The sequence below is a fragment of the Entelurus aequoreus genome, linkage group LG02 (assembly GCF_033978785.1).
Source record: "Entelurus aequoreus isolate RoL-2023_Sb linkage group LG02, RoL_Eaeq_v1.1, whole genome shotgun sequence".
NCBI classification, from domain to species: domain Eukaryota; kingdom Metazoa; phylum Chordata; class Actinopteri; order Syngnathiformes; family Syngnathidae; genus Entelurus; species Entelurus aequoreus.
Window position 1 is genome coordinate 84,313,676 of NC_084732.1, and position 25,488 is coordinate 84,339,163.

General features: G+C 39.1%; 1 protein-coding gene across 2 annotated transcripts in view; it reads right to left on the minus strand.

Annotated features, from left to right (window-relative positions):
- ankrd11 (ankyrin repeat domain 11) overlaps window positions 1–25,488 on the minus strand; it is a 252,845-nt gene that overhangs the window by 53,489 nt on the left and 173,868 nt on the right. For both annotated transcript variants that reach the window (XM_062033611.1, XM_062033603.1), the window contains exon 3: window positions 6,870–7,015. In XM_062033611.1, the coding sequence (XP_061889595.1) occupies window positions 6,870–6,956 (87 nt within the window). In that variant the 5' untranslated portion in view covers window positions 6,957–7,015. The remainder of the gene's footprint in view (window positions 1–6,869; window positions 7,016–25,488) is intronic.

The window sequence follows — 25,488 nt, forward strand, 5'->3', positions numbered from 1 at the left end:
TCTTTGATGCAATAACATTGGAGGAATTGTCAAAATGTGTAAATGAGACAAAACAAACAACATGTTTACTTGACCCAATTCCTGGGAAACTTATCAAGGAGCTTTTTGTATTATTAGGTCCATCAGTGTTAAATATTATAAACGTATCACTTTCCTCTGGCACTGTTCCCCTAGCATTCAAAAAAGCGGTTATTCATCCTCTACTCAAAAGACCTAACCTCGATCCTGATCTCTTGGTAAACTACCGGCCGGTGTCCCACCTTCCGTTTATCTCGAAAATCCTCGAAAAAATCGTCGCACAGCAGCTAAATGAACACTTAGCGTCTAACAATCTCTGTGAACCTTTTCAATCCGGTTTCAGGGCAAATCACTCTATGGAGACAGCCCTCGCAAAAATGACTAATGATCTATTGCTAACGATGGATTCTGATGCTTCATCTATGTTGCTGCTTCTTGATCTTAGCGACACTTTCGATACTGTTGATCATAATATTTTATTACAGCGTATCAAAACGCGTATTGGGATGACAGACTTAGCCTTGTCTTGGTTTAACTCTTATCTTACTGACAGGATGCAGTGTGTCTCCCATAACAATGTGACCTCGGACTATGTTAAGGTAACGTGCGGAGTTCCCCAGGGTTCGGTTCTTGGCCCTGCACTCTTTAGTATTTACATGCTGCCGCTAGGTGACATCATACGCAAATACGGTGTTAGCTTTCACTGTTATGCTGATGACACCCAACTCTACATGCCCCTAAAGCTGACCAACACGCCGGATTGTAGTCAGCTGGAGGCGTGTCTTAATGAAATTAAACAATGGATGTCCGCTAACTTTTTGCAACTCAACGCTAAGAAAACGGAAATGCTGATTATCGGTCCTGCTCAACACCGACATCTATTTAATAATACCACCTTAACATTTGACAACCAAACAATTAAACAAGGCGATTCGGTAAAGAATCTGGGTATTATCTTCGACCCAACTCTCTCGTTTGAGTCACACATTAAGAGTGTTACTAAAACGGCCTTCTTTCATCTCCGTAATATCGCTAAAATTCGTTCCATTTTGTCCACAAGCGATGCTGAGATCATTATCCATGCGTTCGTTACATCTCGTCTCGATTACTGTAACGTTTTATTTTCGGGCCTCCCTATGTCTAGCATTAAAAGATTACAGATGGTACAAAATGCGTCTGCTAGACTTTTGACAAAAAAAGAAAGTTTGATCATATTACGCCTATACTGGCTCACTTGCACTGGCTTCCTGTGCACCTAAGATGCGACTTTAAGGTTTTACTACTTACGTATAAAATACTACATGGTCAAGCTCCTGCCTATCTTGCCGATTGTATTGTACCATATGTCCCGGCAAGAAATCTGCGTTCAAAGAACTCCGGCTTATTAGTGATTCCCAGAGCCCAAAAAAAGTCTGCGGGCTATAGAGCGTTTTCTATTCGGGCTCCAATACTATGGAATGCCCTCCCGGTAAAAGTTAGAGATGCTACCTCAGTAGAAGCATTTAAGTCTCATCTTAAAACTCATTTGTATAATCTAGCCTTTAAATACACTCCCTTTTTAGACCTGTTGATCTGCCGTTTCTTTTCTTTTCTTTTCTACTCTGCTCCCAACCCGGGGTGGACCGCTAGCCTGTCCATCAGATGGGGACATCTCTACGCTGCTGACCCGTCTCCACTCGGGATGGTTCCTGCTGGCCCCACTATGGACTGGACTCTCGCTGATGTGTTGGACTTTCACAATATTATGTCAGACCCACTCGACATCCATTGCTTTCGGTCTCCCCTAGAGGGGGGGGGTTACCCACATATGCGGTCCTCTCCAAGGTTTCTCATAGTCATTCACATTGACGTCCCACTGGGGTGAGTTTTCCTTGCCCGTATGTGGGCTCTGTACCGAGGATGTCGTTGTGGCTTGTACAGCCCTTTGAGACACTTGTGATTTAGGGCTATATAAATAAACATTGATTGATTGATTTATATACTGATGCCACATTAGGTATCAACATTTGAATCGATCACCCCAACTTTACATTAAACTTTAGAGGTTAGCTTCTTGTGTCATCCTGCTCGGTGTGTGTATGTAACATGCCTAGCCATTCATTTTCCTTTAGTCCTCCAGTGATAATGATACCTGGAAGAAACTCAGTTTATTTTCCACTATGGTGGTGAGGATTAGCATCTTAGAAGCTCTGTGGATGGATGACACGTTCGTTGCAGCTTGCTCTCACATTGAAACCGGTGTTGTGGCAAGACATGCCTCCCTCATGAGATTCATGCAACTCCTGCATGTGTGGAACAAGTGTGTCTCGTTTAAAGTGCATCCTTTCTGAAGGAATCTTTCACGCGAGTTCAAACTTTAGCCATGCAAACACTGGGACACAGTAAAGTGTTTCAGCGAGATCGGGGACATCTCTAGTTGTTCACGTTCGTCTCTGCTACGGGCTTTGGAGGAGAAAAATTCCATTGATCTTTTTCCACCACTTAAAAGTCCAAAATACAAAGAGCTGGAAAACATGTTGGTCAGCTCTGCAGCTTGGAAAGTTGGAAGTGTAGCAGATGCTGACATGTTTATCAACTAACGGCATTGTTTAATGATATGTTGTGTCGGAAAGTGGTTTTAAAGTGTATATTTTCCCGACAGCTGGTTACTGCATCAGACCATTCCTGAATAGCTGTTGACTGAAAAGGCGAGAAAAACAAATAACGCAACGTTACGTTATGTACATTATCGGGATGTAACCATATGAAAATGTCACATCACGGTTATTGTGAGCAAAATGATCACGGTTATCTTTATTATCACGGAATTGCTGAAGATGCTCAAAAAGTACCTAATCAAACAAATTATATATATGTTTTTAAATACCGTATTTTCTGGACTATAGGGCGCACCGGATTATAAGGCGCACTGCCGATGAGCGGGTCTATTCAGGTCTTTTTTCATACAAAAGGTATTAAAGGGGTCATATTATGATATTTTTCTAAATGTAAAACACTTCCTTGTGGTCTACATCAGTGGTCCCCTACCTTTTTGTAGCTGCGGACCGGTCAACGCTTGAAAATTTGTCCCACGGACCGGTGGGGGTGGGTGTATTTATAAAAAAAAAAAAGTATATATACATATATATATATATTTTTTTTTTACATAAATAAATACAATCATGTGTGCTTACGGACTGTATCCCTGCAGACTGTATTGATCTATATTGATATATAATGTATATATTGTGTTTTTTATGTTGATTTCATAAAAAATAAATAAATAAATAAAATTAAAAAATTAAAAATGTTTTTAATTTTTTTTTTATTTCTTGTGCGGCCCGGTACCAATCGTACCGGTCCGCGGCCCGGTGGTTGGGGACCACTGGTCTACATAACATGTAATGCTGGTTCTTTGGTCAAAATGCTCATGCAAATGATCATCTTCAAGACGCTTTCTGACAGTCGCTTCAAGATGCGCCATTTTGTGGGCGGTCTTATTTACGTGGCTCAACTTCGACAGCGTCTTTTCTCCGTCATCTTTGTTGTAGCGGTGTAGCGTGCAAGGACGGGAGTGGAAGAAGTGTCAAAAGATGGCGTTAACTGTTTTAATGACATTCAGACTACTTAAATAAATAACAGGGCAGCATCTCCTCATCCGGAAACAACACCGGAAATGTGTCCTGTGAAAAACCGTCCGACCGGAACTCTCTAATAAGTTCCTTGGGTGAATAATATAAAGTCACTACACCGGTATGTTTTAGCGCTTTCATGGCGAGTTTACTGACAGATATAAGTAAGAACTTTACACTACTTTATATTAGAAATGGCAACAGCGAAGGATGAATGTCCCATAACAAGAAAATAGAGAAAAAGAAGAAGCTTATCGACTACTGTGTCGGCATGGACTACAAAGGCGGGAACGCACACATTTTCAGGACTTGTGCAGATCCCAAATACAGATCAGCAGGTACCAGAAGGTAAGAAAAGTTTTTGCATAATATTGCAAAACAAAACGCCAGATTATATGTCTTACCTTATACACACACCATAATAATACTTGTATTTTGAAGCACAGTACAATCCATCAAGCGGTGCGGCTTCATAGCTTACCAAAGTCGTACTAAAACATTTTGATAGATTTTTGAGCACCATGTGTAATGTTCTATATTTTCAATGGAACATATAAAATGTTGGTGTTGTTTACTTGAGTCATATTGCCATCATAATAGGGCTGGGCAATATATCAGATATACTCGCTATATCCCGGGTTTGTCTCTGTGCGATATAGAAAATGACTATCGTGAGTATACCTTCTCACGTAGTTGCTTTTAGCTGTGGGCATTACACTACAGGCGTTTTTCACTCTTTCTTGTCTCTCCTTCTCACAGAGACATAAAACAAGCGCACCTTCTTACATACGTCATATACTGTCGTGCGTGCAACGTCATACTCCCTCGCGGGGCAGAGAGGTAGCTACATGGGTAACATTAGCTGTGATGCTAACGGTGCGTTGCGAGTGGTAATACGAGAGAAAGAAGGTGCAAATCTGGTATCAAATGGAGGAATAATTAATTCCCAAGAAAAACAGCAGGGGGTCCATCGTCTGGCGGTGGTTTGGCTTCAAGCGGGAATATGTTGAACAATTATGCGGCAAAAGCGTTGCTACAAAAAGTAGCAGCACTGCTAATTTGTAGCATCATTTGAAAAGTCACCCGCTAGAGAATGAGGAGTGCTTGAAACTGCATGTCAACATCTCCGTTCGGTGCCACACCCACAAAATGCAGAAGCAACAATATCCAGATTAACACCGTATGAAAAAAAAATCAACAACAGAAGAAGATAACGTCCGCAGGAACCTACCACAGAACGAAGGACATACACTATTTGATTTCCTATTATGCAGCTCATTCTTATTTGACACTTATTGAAATATCTTGTGTGACGTCATGCACAAAAGTGCACTTTATTTGTTTTTAACTATTGTAGTTGCGTTCTGTACAAAAAGTGCACTTTAATTTAGTGTTGTTATGATATGTCATCTTAGTGACATCATGCACAAAAGCTTGTTTTGAAATGTCTCTGACAATCTTGCACTTTCTCTTTTGGAAATGACATGAATGTTTGTGCCACTGCTTAATAACTGTTTAGTAAATACACTTTTGGTCAATTGACTTAGTTGTGATTTCCCTCTCTGCATGAAAGTTTAAAATGAGCATATATTAATGCAGTATGAACAAGAATGTTTTAATGTAGACACATAGAATCATCATACTGCTGTGATTATATGCATCAAGTGTTCATTCAAGGCTAAGGCAAAATATCGTGATATACACTACCGTTCAAAAGTTTGGGGTCACATTGAAATGTCCTTATTTTTGAAGGAAAAGCACTGTACTTTTCAATGAAGATAACTTTAAACTAGTCTTAACTTTAAAGAAATACACTCTATACATTGCTAATGTGGTAAATGACTATTCTAGCTGCAAATGTCTGGTTTTTGGTGCAATATCTACATAGGTGTATAGAGGCCCATTTCCAGCTACTATCACTCCAGTGTTCTAATGGTACAATGTGTTTGCTCATTGGCTCAGAAGGCTAATTGATGATTAGAAAACCCTTGTGCAATCATGTTCACACATCTGAAAACAGTTTAGCTCGTTACAGAAGCTACAAAACTGACCTTTCTTTGAGCAGATTGAGTTTCTGGAGCATCACATTTGTGGGGTCAATTAAACGCTCAAAATGGCCAGAAAAAGATAACTTTCATCTGAAAGTCGACAGTCTATTCTTGTTCTTAGAAATGAAGGCTATTCCACAAAATTGTTTGGGTGACCCCAAACTTTTGAACGGTAGTGTATATCGTGTATCGTGACATGGCCCAAAAATGTCGGGATATTAATAAAAGGCCATATCGCCCAGCCCTAGTTTAAGGTTTATGTCAATGAAAAGTGTGTAACAAATAAAATAGTCCATTTACTAAAGGAAACGATAAATCTGAAAGCCCATAAAATGTCATCTAAAATCGTGTTAATGATGGCACATGTCATGATCGTGTCACAGCCTCTGTGACCTGCAGGTTTGAGTGCGAAGCACATTTGAACATCACCTCTTCATACATTTCTTGCTCTCCCCCACTCCTCTCTCTCTCTCTCTCTCTCTCTCTATCTCCACATGGCGTGTTTTCCATTATGTGCCGACTCTTTGAACTCCTCCCCCATGCCCTGCCCCAGTCATAAGACGATGATGTCATGCTACAGTAGAGACAAACAGTGTTCAGCTACAGTGAGCGAGCTTCTAAGTCAGCCACCAAAAACAACTGACAAAATGTGATAACGGACAATGTGTTGCGTGCAAAAAGTGGATAGAATGATAAACATGTGCAAAACAGAGTTGTTTTAGTTGCATTTAAATGTCTTATTTTCAATGCTGTGACCGATAGTTGTCCCGGATCTGCCTTCACGTGACGACCCTGCGGTCTTCCAGCAATGCCTGCGTTTTTCGTTTCACTCTACCTTCCACCCACCCTCGTGCGCTCCGTTCCCTCCCTCCCTTTCCACCGTGCCAGAGTCTGATGCAATCCTTTGCAGAGGGCTGTAAATCTATGCCTGCATAAGCTGCACCTCTCTGCACTTCGCCTCTTGTTGCTGCTGCTGGTGTCTTAACGGTTGGCACCCTCATCACTTTGCAGCCGATGAAAAACACATGCCTGGGCCTGTGTCAAATTAGGGGAATGCTTCCTTTACTGCAGACACGCGACAGTTAGGGCCGTCTGTAGTCTTTTATGTCAATTTTAAAAACAAATAGATGAGGCTGTGCTTTTTTTTTTTTTATTGCTACAGTTTGTGTGTTTGTAGTGATATCAAACGTACCTTTTTCCCACCCTGCTTTTCCACCATGTCGGTGTTAAGTGGGAAGTGGTCCAGCTGGGGGGTTTTGGAACCCCCACCTTTGGGCATCGTTCAGCTCTCCCCACGCCAAGCTTCATTCACGCTGCCATTGCATCGTCATCAACCGTCTGGAAAGGGACAAAAAAAAAGGGACAGTGGGGGAAGGTTAACATGTGACCATTAGGTTTTCTTTGAAAAGACATTTACATGGCCTTACAGCAAAGCACTCGCTACTGTTGTACAGTATACCGGTACTAATAAAGTTCCGTGGTGACATTGCTGGTAATATGAGCAGAGGCACATGTGGGTCAACACACACACACACACAAGCAGAAACAGCATGGAGACAGAAGAGGGACATAGGCCTGGGCCGTTAACACATTTTGTTCAACGATATATTGACCTACAAATTATTGCCATTCAATTTTGGAGACCAAATCACCCACTGATATGACAATACATAACAATGCTATTAACTTGTGTTCCTCGTATATTTTAACATTGTAATTTAAATGTAAACTTTTGAATACCAAGTTAAATAAAACAAACAAATAATGCAAACAACATGTGCTGTCTGTAAGCAAAATTTTGCACTTGAATAAAAAAAAAAATCCAGCTGATCCACAAGGGAAATTGTTCCACACAATAGCTCAGTTACAAAGGATGGAAAGGATAATGCAGGTATAAAGTACCGTAATTTCCGGACTATAAGCCGCACCTGACTATAAGCCGCACCAGCTAAATTTAGGGGAAAATACAGATTAATCCATATGTAAGCCGCACCCGACTATAAGCCGCAGGGTTTTGATGTGTAATTACCGTAGTATATAGGGGTTCCTGCTACCACGGAGGGGATTGTCGGGACAGAGATGACTGTTTGGGAACGCAAAGCGTCCCATTTATTAACAATAAATCTTTCAATCATTCAATCAAACTTTCACATCTTTGACATGGCGAACAGCATTCGTGCAGAGTACAAATAATACAACGGTGCAAAGTAATACAAAGTGCTCGCCTGTACGTTATCAAAATAACCAGCCTACCGGTAAATGAAAAGTCAGTCTTTAATCATTGTGTCATCGTCTTCCTCCTGCGTACTAAAACCACCGAAATCCTCTTCGTCGGTGTCGGAGAAGAACAGGCCGTAAATAAGCCGCACCCTTGTATAAGCCGCAGGGACCAGAACGAGGGGAAAAAGTAGCGGCTTATAGTCCGGAAATTACGGTAGACTAAAAATGTACCATAGCAGCAATTTAAAATATAACATATAGGTAATGTTTACATATTATATATATAGTATATAACAATATGCTGATATATTATATTATTATATTATATTTTTATATAATATATACAATATACAGTAGCTCAGTTACAAAGGCTGGAAAGGATAATGCAGGTATAAAGTAGACTAAAAATTTCCATAGCAGCAATTTCAAATATAACATAAGTAATATTTACATATTATATATACAGTATATAACAATATACTGATATATTATATTATCATATTTTTATATAATATATACAATATACAGTAGCTCAGTTACAAAGGATGGAAAGGATAATGCAGGTATAAAGTAGACTAAAAATGTACCATAGCAGCAATTTAAAATATAACATAGGTAATATTTACATATTATATATACAGTATATAACAATATACTGATATATTCAATTATTATTAGAGATGTCCGATAATGGCTTTTTTGCTGATATCCGATATTCCGATATTGTCCAACTCTTAATTATCGATTTCGATATCAATCGATACCAATATACACTACCGTTCAAAAGTTTGGGGTCACATTGAAATGTCCTTATTTTTTAAGGAAAAGCACTGTACTATTCAATAAAGATAACTTTAAACTAGTCTTAACTTTAAATAAATACACTCTATACATTGCTAATGTGGTAAATGACTATTCTATCTGCAAATGTCTGGTTTTTGGTGCAATATCTACATAGGTGTATAGAGGCCCATTTCCAGAAACTATCACTCCAGTGTTCTAATGGTACAATGTGTTTGCTCATTGGCTCAGAAGGCTAATTGATGATTAGAAAACCCTTGTGCAATCATGTTGACACATCTGAAAACAGTTTAGCTCGTTACAGAAGCTACAAAACTGACCTTTCTTTGAGCAGATTGAGTTTCTGGAGCATCACATTTGTGGGGTCAATTAAACGCTCAAAATGGCCAGAAAAAGAGAATTTTCATCTGAAACTCGACAGTCTATTCTTGTTCTTAGAAATGAAGGCTATTCCACAAAATTGTTTGGGTGACCCCAAACTTTTGAACGGTAGTGTATATAGTCGTGGAATTAACCCATTATTATGCCTAATTTTGTTGTGATGCCCCGCTGGATGCATTAAACAATGTAACAAGGTTTTCCAAAATATATCAACTCAAGATATGGGTATCATTGGTGGGACAACACTGTTGTGAAGCTATTTTAACAATTGCTAAAGACTCCTGGACAGGTGGCAGGACAAGTGTTTAGGCAGAGTAGGTAAGGAAGTGCAACTTTGTGGATCATATTCAACAATGCAAACCAATGGGTGTTTTTGCTGATTAAGGTAGCGGTCTAAAAGTTGAAAACACAAAAAGCTCAACTTGTTGAGAAAGAGCGCAATTGGGATTTGGTTGTGATTTGTCATTGTTAATGAGATGCGAAGGCAATATACTAATCAACAAACGACATCAAAATGTGACAGCAATGCTCCAAGTTGTTGTCAAATACTGTTGAGAGCTCAGATCCTTTAATGGCTTGCCTCAAAAAGCTTGTTCATGTTGTGAAAGCACCGTAGTAATGTCATTTAAATTGTTAACTATGACGAACGCCAATTATCAGCAAATGCTACTGCTCATGTTGACATACTGGATAATGGATGTCATGATCAGAGACCAGAGCATTTGTGTTCATCGCAGACAGAAACGTTTTCTCTTAAACTTATGGCATTCTTCTACTACAAAGACTACCTGTTACTATGGTTGCGCGTTATACACAATAAAGTATATGAATAATAACTTTGGCCGACAATAGAGCTCTTCATACTATTGAAATACGTGACAATGCATGTTGCCAACACATTCTGGCAAATTTGACAGCAACAACACATCCTCAATGCACTGTAACATTTTAGCTAGCTGCTAACGTCCCTCCACAATCCAAAGCCATTTCTAAGTCAGTAATCCTCGCCACCATGGCGGTGCATAAACTACATTCCTTGCAAGTATCATCCCCGGAGGACAAGGACCTGCTAAACATGGTACACTACACACCATAGGAGGATATGCTAACTGCCCACAGCTAACCACAAGCCGGAGCTCTTGAATATAAACAAAGGTAGGTGTATCGATACAAATATCAACAGTAATGATAACAAGTAATATTGTAACAGTTGTTAGATTGATATTTTTTTACAAGAAAAAATGTTTGGTCATTTTTGTTATTGTTTACAAACTCAGGAAATTAGTGCCTAGACACAGGACTTGATGGGCAGAAAGCAAAATATTTAAAGCAGAGTTAATAATAGGAAATAATTTACATAATTAATTGATATTGTTACACCACCATTCTGTGTGGTTAAAATTATTATCAAAAATTTAATCTTTCAATGATTTCTCAAATTTTAAACATCAGCATTGGTATGACCAATACTTAACTACTTATCATACTACGATTGATACCCATATTTGTAGTATCGCACAAAACTAATATTAAGTATACAAACGACAGAAAAATAAGTGAAGTGAAGCGTAGTGTTAAAACACAGCGTAACCAGATATTAACAGTAAATTAGCAAGTAGATTAATAATAGTTTTAAGAAATGTAATACAACCAAAAATGATGTTATGTATATAAAAGGGACAAGCGGTAGAAAATGGATGGGTGGATGGATATAATCGTATACCCGAGCAGCCAAATTAGGAGCATTTTTAACCCATTTTGAAACAATTCCGTTATCATTTATATGCCAAATATTATATCGTGATATACATGGCAGTGTTTCCCATAAACTGCCAAGATACCTGTGGCGGTGGGGGAGTGGCTATGGGCGTGGCTATGGGCGTGGTCACCATGACATCATCGAGTAATTTGCAAAATGTACTACAATGATATGATTTTCTCTAAAAAGGCTCAAAAAATGTATACTTACTAATTAATAATAACAGTTTTGTTTTAAACGTCCATCCATCCATCCATCCATCCATTTTACAATATAATTACAAGACTTTATGTACATATTTATATACAGATTTGAACAATAAGTTATTCACTGAAATATATTTATTAATTGTGGTTCTGACAAAAAATCTTATAAAATATAAAAGCTAAAATGTCTCTTAAAGCTCTGCCCCTTTAATTAGTGCATACTAAATAATTTAACTTTAGCCTACTACTACAACCATATTATTTACCAGCAACATAAATTGAAACAGAGGCAGAGGTGTCCTGCCACAGTCAGTAACAAATAAACAGAAAACAGTAGTGGTCAAATACAAGTAAGGCAACAAGAGAAGTATCCTACACTTCTCTTTTGTAAAGTAAATCTGAACAGCCTATATGGGCATCTACATCAACTATATGATTTGCCTGAGAAGCTGGACAGGACAAAAAATATATATATATATATATTTTTATTTTTATTTTTTTAATTTGTGGCGGACGTAATTCTTTCGTGGCAGGCCGCCACAAATAAATGAATGTGTGGGAAACACTGCATGGTTATCGCAAGAGGCTGCAATATATATCATGATATAGATTTTAGGCCATAATGCCAAACCCTAATATGTTGTGTCCAAGCAACGGAAGAGTAAGTGCTTATTACATTTGAACAGAAATGTCGATAAAACCATGTTACAACAAAAAATAACCAGATATTAACAGTAACTCAACAAGTAGATTAATAATAGTTCTGAGAAAATAATGCAACCGGAACTAACACAATTTGTTAGGGCTGGGCGATATGGACCAAAACTGATATCGGTGTATTTCAGTCCAAATACCGGTATACGGGATATAGGTTCTAAAGGAAATTGGTGTATGTGTAAATAAAGCTGTAGTCACTCACCAATCACCAAATGCAGTCGCTGTCCAAAGCATTGCATAACTCGGGATTTGAGAAGTCGGCACCGCGATGCCATATTTAAAAATCACAGTGTCACAGTGCGTCACCGGAGAAGCCTCCGTAAACACGCAAGGGTAATGAGCCAAAGAGGATGTCCTGTGCTGTGCCGGCCAGACGCAGAGAAGAGCAAACGGCCGTAACAAAGACTCATCAAAAGATACCGGTATGGTGGTATCGTCTCAAATATATACCGGTATTAACTATAGTACCGGTATATCACCCACCCCTAGAATTTGTTACTGGATACGTCAGCAGCCAACTTAGGAGCCTTTGTAACCCGTTTGGAAATGGTTTTATTATCATTTATATACTAAATAATCGTTATTGCAGTCGACTGCAATAACGATTATTTATTTGAATTATTTGAATCTTTGGGCACCTCACGATTCAGGAGCTACAATTCAATTGAAAATAGATTATTTTGATGCATCTTTAATTTATGAATATTGACGCAGTTTTACATTTCTTTCCGCGGTTATCACTTGCAACTACAAAAAAACAGTTCATTTGGAATACGAAACAGTTCAATGAATTCCCACATTTATTAAATGAATGAAAATGTGTGCAGAACTGGACCATAGGTGCCTGATAATAAAAGAGCTGGCCAGATCCCTTGGTGAGGTGGCCCACTGCAGTCAGCCACATTTTACAACTGCTGCATTACTTTTTTTACAATAAATAAATCGATTATCGATGTTTACTAATCGATTCTATAATTGTCAATGTCCGAATTGCGATGCATCTAAAAATAGATGATTTCCTCCACTCCTACGTATCGCGGTGCATATTTTACGTTGCTACATTGACTCTTTGCACTGAGCAGTTGAATGTGTCCTTATGTTGTCATTGTGTCTTCTGTTCCTTGTGTGTCTACAAATAAATAAATGATAAATGGGTTATACTTGTATAGCGCTTTTCTACCTTCAAGGTACTCAAAGCGCTTTGACAGTATTTCCACATTTACCACAGTATTATATGCTTTACCATCCATTACCTTCCTTCATGAGGACAGGTCTTTTGCTTCTCAGGGTCATGAATAAATTATGCATTCCATCCCCAGTCCCCTCCTCCGTCATGCACTCCCTCTCCTCCGACTGCATTCAACCATAATCATCCTAGTGACTTGAGTGAGTGAGCAGATGAGAGCGTGGCTGTTGGACTGTTTTCTCTGCTCAGAGACATTGGCACTCCTATCTTCTCTGGCGCCGCTTCCATCTCGCCAACCCCCCCTCGCTCCCCGTCTCTTCCTTCTGCAGCTACCCTATTCAAAGACGGCTATTTATATCCCCGCCCCTTAGTCAAGTCAAAACACTAAGCCGGCCAACCGAGAGAGGCTAACGTCAACAGAAGTTGAGCGGCTCCCCTTTTTGCTGGTGAATGGCAAAGAAAACCAAAGAGACAAATCAGAGACAAATCAAATCATAGCACCTTTCCACTCAACCAGTCAGCTGTTTCCACTCGTCACTGTCAGAAGAAGCAACTGGAAAGCCTCCGTGAAACCGAATATCTGATGGAAATTCATATTCCCTGACATTCATCCACAAGTGTAAGGACAGTGTAGCCAGATGGAAAAAGACAAATGATCATACCAGACGCTTTAGATGATTGCATTTCGAGGAAAAACATCACCAGGGTTGGTGTGTCGTATAGCTTATAATGCAGTTTTACCGGTTTGTTTACAAATAGCAAAGTTATAAAGGGATCAGATGATTGGATTTCATGGGGTAGGGGAATTATTTAAAAAATAGTGTTGAAATACGGCAACTATTAGGTACCATATTTTCCGCACCATAAGCCGCCCCCGTGTTGTAAGCCGCACCTTCAATGAATGGCATATTTCAAAACTTTGTTTACCTATTAGCCGTCCCGTGTTATTAGCCGCACCTACGCTACGCTAAAGGGAATGTCAAAAAACAGTCAGATAGGTCAGTCAAACTTTAATAATATATTACAAACCAGCGTTCTAACAACTCTGTTCACTCCCAAAATGTAATGTGCAAATGTGCAATCACAAAAATAGTAACACTCAAAATAGTGCAGAGCAATAGCAACATCAATAACTCAACGTTGCTCGAATGTTAATGTCACACAACACACAAAATAAACATTTAAAGCTCACGTTCTGAAGTTATTACTCATCCACAAATCCCTCGAATTCTTCTTCTTCTTCGGTGTGCTTCACTTGTTTTTTGACACCATCTGTGATGTGGACGCGCATGCAGTCGTGGATCAACAGGGACGGAGCTGCGTGAAAAAAGTCACCCGGTCTCTTCGCTCATCTTTTCTTCATCCATCCATCCCTTCGAGTTAGCTTTTATGATGATGCCGGCTGGAAAGTTCTCTTTTGGCAAGGTCTTCCTTTTGAATATCACCGTGGGTGGAAGTTTCTGGCCGTTAGCATGGCAAGCTAGAACCCCGGTGAAGGAAGACTTCTCATTCCCTGTGGTGCGAATATTCACCGTACGTGTTCCCGTTGTATCCACAGTGCGGTTCACATGAATATCAAAAGTCAGTGGAACCTTGTACGCGTGTCTCTTAGTAGGAGACATTTTGTGGTCTTTACAGAAACACACAAATGAAATGAAACGTAATATCCGCGCGCTTCTTCTTCTACGGGGGCGGGTGCTTACCTTGGCGGTTGCTTACAGTAGAAGAAGAAGTGCTTCCTCTTCTATGGGGGAGGTTGCTTACCGTAGAAGAAGAAGCGCTTCCTCTTCTACGGGGAAAAAAGATGGCGGCTGTTTACCGTAGTTGCGAGACCTAACCTTTATGAAAATAAATATTACTATTAATCCATATATAAGGCGCACCGGGTTATTAGCCGCACTGTCAGCTTTTGAGAAAAAATGTGTTTTTTAGGTGCGGCTTATGGTGCGGAAAATACGGTAATTGTGAACTGGTAAGGGTACAATTATACGCTATGATCACGGTTTGGTATGTACTATGGATGTAACAATATACAGTGATAAAAATAACCGCAGTCAGTATTACCGTTTTATATGAAAATGATCGAAAAACCCTAAGTGGTAACTGCACATTGATAAACTCAATGACTGACTGGCGCTAGCTCACTGAAAAAATGCTAACATAAAACCAGGAGACATTAACGTCTTTCCCTATTAAAAAAACAACACACCCCAATCTAAACTTGCGTGAACACAATAGCCCTGTGTATGTGGCCAAAATGTATTTAATCTGATAATAATTTGGATCAGAATGTTGCTGTGTACATCAGGGGTGTCAATCTCATTTTAGCTCAGGGTCTGCATAAAGGAACATCTATTCCCACGCGGGCCGATCTGGTAAAATCATGGCATAATAATTTAGAACTAAAGACAACTTCAAAATTGTTTTCTTTGTCTTACTTTGGTCAACAATAGAACAAGCACATTCTAAAAGTGTACATATTACAACTACAAAAACACTTCAAGTTAGTTGAAATTCTGAGGAAAAAATGGTGCAGTTTCAAAAAACACCATGAAGAACACAATGAACGTAGACTTTGTATCTGTGTATTTACAAAGCCATTAAACTTTAAGCACTTCCTGTTTAGCATTTTCATGTTGACAGTACACAATTAAAGACGTGCTTGGAAAAGCACGTGTTTCCTCAAACCGAGGTCTGCAACTGCCACAACACATTCATTTATCATCATACAAATATTACATTTATAATATAATCAAAACTATTGTCAAAATGACACCATAATAGCCGAATTAAAGGTAACATAACTACAAATTGAATGTGAACATGGTAGATTTAATCATAACATAAAATAGAACAAACAACACATGTAGAAACACACATTTTTACAATGGAGTACAGAGTGCCGTCAACCAATTGAGAGCCTATCCATCCATTTTCTACCGTTTGTCCCTTTCGGGGTACATGGAACTCTAACTACAAAGAAGATGATCAAGTTGACTTAAGTCTTGGCATCTTGCCGTTTTGTTATTTTATCTGTAGAGTAGATAATTTACATGAAAAAAAGGTATTGTGCGTCGCTTTTAAGGTGAAGTTTTGGTTCATTTTCAGCACAGTTAGGGAACAAAATACAAAACATAAAACAGTTTATTGTTTGTGTAAACCGCTTTATGATTTAAAAAATAAAACATAAAACTGACATGTCTTGTCCGGTAAATATCCAATAAATATAATTCTCAATTTAAAAAATTAACTATAGAAACTTTTTTACTTCCGATAGAATACCAATATTGGAGTCTTGAGTTTTGGCCGATACCTATTTTGATCCGATATGATTACAGCACAAATGACACATACAATACTTGTATCATTTTGTAGAGTGGCATGTTCAAATGTAAACACTAACCTAGTTATTATTGTCTGTCTAGAACGGGGGTCGGCAACCCGCGGCTCTAGAGCCGCATGCGGCTCTTTAGCGCCGCCCTAGTGGCTCTCTGGAGATTTTTCATAAATGTATGAAGAATGGAAAAAGATGAGGGGAAAAAATGTATTTTTTTGTTTTAGTATGGTTTCTGTAGGAGGACAAACATGACACAAACCTCCCTAATTGTTATAAATCACACTGTTTATATTAAATATGCTTCACTCATTCGAGTATTTGGCGAGCGCCGTTTTTTCGTACTTATTTTGGCGGTCCTTGAACTCACCGTATAGTTTGTTTACATGTATACATTTCTCCGACTTTCTAGGACGTGTTTTATGCCACTTTTTCTGTCTCATTTTGTCCACCACACTTTTAACGTCGTGCGTGAGTGCACAAAGGTGAGTTTTGTTGATGTTATTGACTTGTGTGGAGTGCTAATCAGACATATTTAGTCACTGCATGACTGCAAGCTAATCGATGCTAACATGCTATTTAGGCTAGCGATATGTACATATTGCATCATTATGCCTCATTTGTAGCTATATTTGAGCTCATTTAGTTTCCTTTAAGTCCTCTTAATTCAATTTATATCTCATGACACATGTAATATGGCTTTTAATTTTTTGCGGCTCCAGACAGATTTTTTTTTGTATTTTTGGTCCAATATGGCTCTTTCAACATTTTGGGTTGCCGACCCCTGGTCTAGAATGAACCTACGCTGTCTTTAAGGTGAAGTAGAGTGGTATTACACCTAGTGGCCACAATAATTAGGTTAAGATCATGATGCTGTAAGTTGAATGACGCGGACACTTTCTAATACGCTTCTGCCTTGGAGACTTTGTATGTTTAAGTAATTTGCAACTATAATTATTTGATACATGTTAATATTGACAAAAGTCATGTTTTAGACTGCAATATAGCTCAATTAGGGACACTTATTATGTAAGTCTAGCTTGTGTGGTATTGTGTGCTTAGCTGTTTTGTAGCTGCTAGCTCCCACTAGCCTATAGCATAGCATGTTTACAGACTCGGCTAAAATAGGAGAGAAAACAACCTTGTGTTTTTACTGAAAGATTTTAAAGGCACAGTGTGATTGTGTTTACATCATGTGCATGTTCCATTTACTTGGATTGAATGGATGGAATTCAAAGTGAAAGCATCAGTTACACAATACATGGACTAATAGTCAACACTACGAGACATAACAGTACTTGCATTTATTGAATGAAACACTGCAAAGTGTGCTCACCAGCCTTTGAATAGTAAACACGCTTGTTGTGAGTTAAAACCACATTTACCTTCAAAAGTACAAGTGGCCACAATTCAATCAAGACAGCATCGCTGCCTCGAACGCATTCATTGTAAACATCCACATCAACCTTGTCATTCATATTTCATTTCATGATCTAAGCATTAAACATCCATATACAATTATTTAAACCTCACTGACATGTAAACCAGCAATACAAAATAATTCATGCCCTAGTCAGTAAGGTAAATAGTCAAAGCAGTACACCAAGAGTGATCTTTTTCTTTATGTCTGATGAATATAATAACCACAAGTGTCACTTAAACACACTAAAAAAATGACCAATAATACCAAATAGCAGTGGAAAGGTGTAGTTATGTTAGACTGCAGCTACGAGCGCTATCATGTAGCATTCTCGTCCAGCCAACTCAACTCTGAACGGGCTAAACTAGGAACAATTTTACATACAACAAATTGTATATTAAGCAAAAATAAATATTACCGTATTTTTCGGACTATAAGGCGCACTTAAAATCCTTTCATTTTCTCAAAAATGGACAGTGCGTCTTATCACCCGGTGTGCCTAATGTACGGCATAATTCATTTTGTGCTTACAGACCTTGAAGCAATTTTATTTGGTACATGGTGTAATGATAAGTGTGACCAGTAGATGGCAGTCAAACATAACAGATACGTGTAGACTGCAAGATGATGCCAGTAAACAACACCAAAACTTTATATGGTCTAGGGCTGCAACTAACGGTTAATTTGATAATCGATTAATCTGTCGATTATTACTTCGATTAATAATCGGATAAAAGAGACAAACTACATTTCTATCCTCTCCAGTATTTTATTGAAAAAAAACCCAGTATACTGGCACCATACTTATTTTGATTATTGATTCTCAGCTGTTTGTAAATGTTGCAGTTTATAAATAAAGGTTTATTTAAAAAATAAAAATAAAAAATAAAAAAATTAAAAAAAAACTGCGCATGCGCACAGCATAGATCCAACGAATCGATGACTAAATTAATCGGCAACTATTTTAATCGATTAGTTGTTGCAGCCTTAATATGTTCCATTGAGAATATAGAACATTACACACGGCGCTCAAAAATCTGTCAAAATGTTTTCAGTCGGACTTCGGTAAGCTATGAAGCCGCACTGTTTGATGGATTGTCAGCGCATTAAACATACAAGTATTATTATGGTGTGTGTGTATAAGGACCGGAAAACGACACCTATTAGCAGACATTATCTGGCGTTTTGTTTCGCATTATTATACAAAACCAACCTTTCTTACCTTCTGGTACTTGCTGATCTGTATTTGGGATCTGCATAAGTACTGAAAATTTGAGCAAGTCCGCCATTGTAGGCTGTGCTGACACCGTAGTCGATAGGCTTCTAATTTTTCTCTACCTTCTTATGTGACATTCACCTTCTGCTGTTGCCATTTCTAATATAAAGTAGCGTAAAGTTCTTACTTATATCTGTCAGTAGACTAGCTATCAAAGCGCTAAAAACTGTAGCGGGTTTACATAATTCACCCACGGAACTTTAGTTATTAGAGAGTTCCGGTTGGACGTTTTTTCACATGACACATTTCCGCCGTTGATGTTGCATTATTGAGCCACGGATGAGAAGATGCTGCTCCATTATTGATTTAAGTAACGTCTGAATGTCATTTTAACAGTTAGTTCCATCTTTTGACACTCCGGTGCGCCCTATGATCCGAAAAATACGGTACCTCTTTGTCAAAAGTTTCCCTCTGTGTATTTATAATTTTAGATTTGCTTGCACTTTGTAAAAGCTACATTTTCTTTCAACCAAAAAAAGCAAGTTCCCAGAGCTGGCTAGCGTACGGGGTTGAGGTGGAGGAGATGGGGGTGGGTAGGGAGTAGCGGGGGGTGTATATTGTAGCGTCCCGGAAGAGTTAGTGCTGCAAGGGGTTCTGGGTATTTGTTATGTTGTGTTACGGTGCGGATGTTCTCCCGAAATGTGTTTGTCATTCTTGTTTGGTGTGGGTTCACAGTGTGGCGCATATTTGTAACAGTGTTAAAGTTGTTTATACGGGCAACCTCAGTGTGACCTGTATGGCTGTTGACCAAGAATGCCTTGCATTCCCTTGTGTGTGTGAAAAGCTGTAGATATTATGTGACTGGGCCGGCACGCAAAGGCAGAGCCTTTAAGGTTTATTGGCACTCTGTACTTCTCCCTATGTCCGTGTACCACTCCGTACAGCGGCGTTTTAAAAAGTCATATATTTTACTTTTTGAAACCGATATCGATAATTTCCGATATTACATTTTAAAGCATTTATCGGCAGTCCGATAATATCGGACATGTCTAGTTAAATCCAAAGCTAGAAAGATCGATACGTTACGAAATTAATCTGAAATGACTCAACAGATCATACTTGACGTGAAACATTAGTCATTTTTACAACCGCCACAAGTGTAGTTAAGTTACACCAATGGCTTCATGAAGACGTTTAGTGCATACATTGAGGAAATTAGGGGGCGAGTCATATCTAGAAACACACAAATAAAAAGTAGTTTCGAACACCGCCATGCATATCATTTTATGCTTTCCGCCTGATATGAGCAGCATTAGCCTCGGCCAGTGAAATCATGAAAAGAGTGGCGATAGTTCAGCCAGAAAAGCAATTTCTTCTAAATGAAGGAGAGGACCTGCCAGCTCTGCCAGTCCTTCCATTCATGAACACACACACACACACAGACACACACACTGTGACACACACGTCTCCTGAAGCAGCATTATCTCATCTTCCAGGAGCCACTCCCTCTGCGGTCAAACAGAGGCCAGCACTTCAGCATATTGCAGCATGCGCCTATACCAGGATGTTTTAGTACCAGTCGGCTTGTTCTGCTAAATAAACAATAGAACAACTGAGCTCTAGTGATGGGTGATATGGCCTAAAATCTATATTGCGATACATATTGCAGCCACCTGCAAGAACGATATAGTATTTAGTAAATAAATATCAATCAATCATAATTTATTTGTAGAATCCTTAATCCCAAGTGCTTCACAAAGCACGACGACATCCTCTGATCTGAATCCACAAGGAAGGAAAAAAAAACAAAAGGCTGAGATAGGAAAAAGAAAAAACTATGGGAAGGGGCCGTAATGTGGGGACCGGCTGCAATGGGTGCTGTGTGGGTACAACTCGTTTAGAACTTTACAGCCAGCTGCAGTGCATCCAGAATGCTGCTGCTCGAGTCCTGACTAGAACAAGGAAATACGACCATATTAGTCCAGTGCTTAGGTCAATGCACTGGCTTCCTGTTGCCCGGAGAATATACTTTAAAAACAGCTCTCCTTGTTAACAAGTCTTTTCATGGTCTTGCCAAACTACTTCACAGCCAGCTGCAGTGCATCCAGAATGCTGCTGCTCGAGTCCTGACTAGAACCAGGAAATACGACCATATTAGTCCAGTGCTTAAGTCACTGCACTGGCTTCCTGTTGCTTGGAGAATAGACTTTAAAACAGCTCTCCTTGTGTACAAGTCTTTTCATGGTCTTGCCAAACTACTTCACAGCCAGCTGCAGTGCATCCAGAATGCTGCTGCTCGAGTCCTGACTAGAACCAGGAAATACCACCATATTAGTCCAGTGCTTAAGTCACTGCACTGGCTTCCTGTTGCTCGGAGAATAGACTTTAAAACAGCTCTCCTTGTGTACAAGTCTTTTCATGGTCTTGTGCCAAACTACTTTACAGCCAGTTGCAGTGCATCCAGAATGCTGCTGCTCGAGTCCTGACTAGAATCAGGAAATACGACCATATTAGTCCAGTGCTTAGGTCAATGCACTGGCTTCCTGTTGCCCGGAGAATATACTTTAAAAACAGCTCTCCTTGTTAAGTCACTGCACTGGCTTCCTGTTGCTCGGAGAATAGACTTTAAAACAGCTCTCCTTGTGTACAAGTCTTTTCATGGTCTTGTGCCAAACTACTTTACAGCCAGTTGCAGTGCATCCAGAATGCTGCTGCTCGAGTCCTGACTAGAATCAGGAAATACGACCATATTAGTCCAGTGCTTAGGTCAATGCACTGGCTTCCTGTTGCCCGGAGAATATACTTTAAAAACAGCTCTCCTTGTTAACAAGTCTTTTCATGGTCTTGCCAAACTACTTCACAGCCAGCTGCAGTGCATCCAGAATGCTGCTGCTCGAGTCCTGACTAGAACCAGGAAATACCGCCATATTAGTCCAGTGCTTAAGTCACTGCACTGGCTTCCTGTTGCTCGGAGAATAGACTTTAAAAAAGCTCTCCTTGTGTACAAGTCTTTTCATGGTCTTGTGCCAAACTACTTCACAGCCAGCTGCAGTGCATCCAGAATGCTGCTGCTCGAGTCCTGACTAGAACCAGGAAATACGACCATATTAGTCCAGTGCTTAAGTCACTGCACTGGCTTCCTGTTGCTCGGAGAATAGACTTTAAAAAAGCTCTCCTTGTGTACAAGTCTTTTCATGGTCTTGTGCCAAACTACTTTACAGCCAGCTGCAGTGCATCCAGAATGCTGCTGCTCGAGTCCTGACTAGAACCAGGAAATACAACCATATTAGTCCAGTGCTTAGGTCACTGCACTGGGTTCCTGTTGCTCAGAGAATAGACTTTAAAACAGCTCTCATTGTGTACAAGTCTTTTCATGGTCTAGTGCCAAACTACATCCCTGACATGTTAGAGCCATATGAACCATCTCAAGCTGTGAGAACCAAACATGGTGAAGCTGTGTTTCAGTTTTATGCTCCTAAAATCTGGAATAGGCTTCCTGAAGATGTGAGAAAGGCCTCAGCGTTGGCAATGTTCAAACCCAGCCTGAAAACACTTTTATTTAATTGTGCCTACGACAACTGAAAGTATTCTATCGACAGCATCTGATTGATTTCAATTAATTATGATTGTTTTTATGATGATTGTACATTCAGATGTTAATTATAATTATTTTTCCTTCCTTTAATTTTCTGCAAAGCACTCTGAATTGCCTTGTGCACAAATTGCACCATATAAATAAATTTGTCTTGCCTTATTGAATTGTTACATTCATGATAATGTGACAGTCCAATCCAACAGGAATCCAGCAGAGGGTCCTAGGAGGTCTTCTTCCATGTAGACAAGTCCAGAACGCAGAAACGTTATCAAGACGAGTGGTCCGCCCCGGGTCACGACTTATAACAATAGAAGCATTTCAAAATGGGTTACACAGGCTCATAATTTGGCTGTTGATGTACAGTATGTAGTAAAGTAACTTAATTTATTCCTAGTTGTATTATTTTCTTAAAACTATTATTATTCTACTTGCTAATTTACTGTTATTATCTGGTTACTACCTGTTGTACATGTGTACTGTTCTATCTATACTTCCGTTAAAATGTAATAAGCACTTATTTTTCTGTTGTTTGGATACTTTACATTAGTTTCGGGCAATACTAAAAATGTGGGTATCGATCTAATACCAAACAGTTACGGTAACAGTACACTATTAAAAAAAAACTACAGCTAGCAATTGTTAAATAGCAACAAAAAAACATCGTAAAATCAAAAAAGATCACAGTAGTAAATGTAGTGGACTCCTGCAAACTAAGAAACAGTAGATAACCTAAATGACTATGATTATAGTACATAGAAAACCCATGACTTCACTATGAAGATAATGAAACATTCTGCAATGCATTTGCAAATACTGTAATGTCACAAGAATGCAAATACTCTTAAATTCACGAAATTATTTGGTCTAAATTAAAGATTTTGCAGATTGTACATTTAAATGTACAGCCTACCTTAACTGTTTTAGGGGTTTGTGTTAACGCATTAGCCTAGTTTTGGCTAACAACATGTTGTCTTGTATTTGTGTGGCAAGTGGTTTCAGACATTGAGGGGTTATGTCTATGTGCTTGATTACAAACTGCATTAAAATGGACCACGCTGTGTGTTGGAACTGGTTGCGAGCAGCTATTTAACAGATAGGGAGCATTTAAGGATACATTTTAATAGCTCACTTGAAGGAACATGTTGCGCAAGGCCATGTTGTGAGTTGTCCAGTGAAAGGTTGGGATACATTTTAATAGCTCACTTGAAGGAACATGTTGCGCAAGGCCATGTTGTGAGTTGTCCAGTGAAAGGTTGTACGAATACTTTCAAGTTAAAATCCTCACATGTCTCGGCAACAAAGGCATTTTGCAGATACTTGATACAGTTGCCAAGCTAGGGGTCTTTCTGCGTGGAATTTGCATTTTCTCACTGGGTACTGTGGCTTCCTCCCACCTCCAAAGCCATGCACCTGGGGATAGGCTGATTGGGAACACTAAAATTGGCCATCATTTGTTTTACGGTGGATTCCTGACAAACACAGCTGCCAAGATTTTACTGAAAATTTGTTTTTTGAAAGCAGGTTAACTATGTATCAGTTTTTTTTAATAGTAATTTACAATAAGCAAAAACAGTTAACTGTCTAAATGACTATGATTATAATACGTAGAAAACACATGGCTTTACTGTGAAGATAATGAAACATTGTACAATGCTTTTGCAAATACTGTAGATTGTACATTTAAATGTACAGCATACCTTAATTGTTTTAGGGGTTTGCATTAAAGCATTAGCCTAGTTTTGGCTAATAACATGTTTTCTTTTATTTTTGTGGCAAGTGGTTTCAGATATCGAGGGGTTCAGCCCTTTGAGACACTTGTGAGTTAGGGCTATATAAATAAACTTTGATTGACTGATCGATTGATTGATGTCTATGTGCTTGATTACAAACTGCATCGAAATGAACCATGCTGTGTGTTGGAACTGGTTGCAAGCAGTTATTTAACAGATACGGAGCATTTAAGGCTCACTTGAAGGAACATGTTGCGCAAGGCCATGTTGGGAGTTGTCCAGTGAAAGGTTGTACAAATACTTTCAAGTTAAAATCCTTATGCAACGCTCACATGTCTCGGCAACACAGGCATCTTACAGATACTAGATACAGTTCCCAGGCTGGGGGTCTTTCTGTGTGGAATTTGCATGTTCTCTCTGGGTACTCCGGCTTCCTCCAACCTCCAAAGCCATGCACATAGGCTGATTGGCAACACTAAAATTGGTGCATGTATCAGTTTTTTTACCCTAAGCAAAAACAGTTAACTGTAAAATTAACGGATTCCTGGCAACCACAGCTGCCGTTATTTTACTGTAAATTGTGCAGATTGTTTTAGTTTTTTACAGTGCAGTTACAGGGGCATTATTGGGTCATACCAATGCTGATAATGATACTTCAAATGTTCAATGCCATTAAAGGGTTACATTTTTAATCACAATAAAAACACAGGATGACAGTGTAACAACATCAATTAAATATTTGAATGATTTCCTACTTTTGGCTTAACTCTTACACGACATGAAACAACAATGATTTGAAACCTATTAACGAATGAGAAATGGTTTGTGAACCACGGATGAAACACTTGTTTGCTGTAGGCCCAAAACACTCCTATCTCATGGTTGTCAGTGTACACAGAGCAGTGACACACCTCCTATGTTCCACACCGACAGCTGAGCAGCAGAACAGCTGCATACAGGGATGGGCCTGTTGATCTCCATGCCTACAGGATGTGCCCTGCTTGCTAATGCTTGGGTGCAGTGTGAACACCTATTACATATTGCTCAATACATTGCATAGACTTCCAGCTCACACTCAGGCAGTAGGCATTGTTTCCAGTGACAAACAGATTGCAGCTAATACAATGTGTCACAAAACGCTAAGGTTTAAGACATGTTTATTTTGAACTCTTTGCCATAATTTCATATTGACCTAAGATACTGAGTCAATGAATAGTATACAGGTTTACAGTGAACATAATAAGTC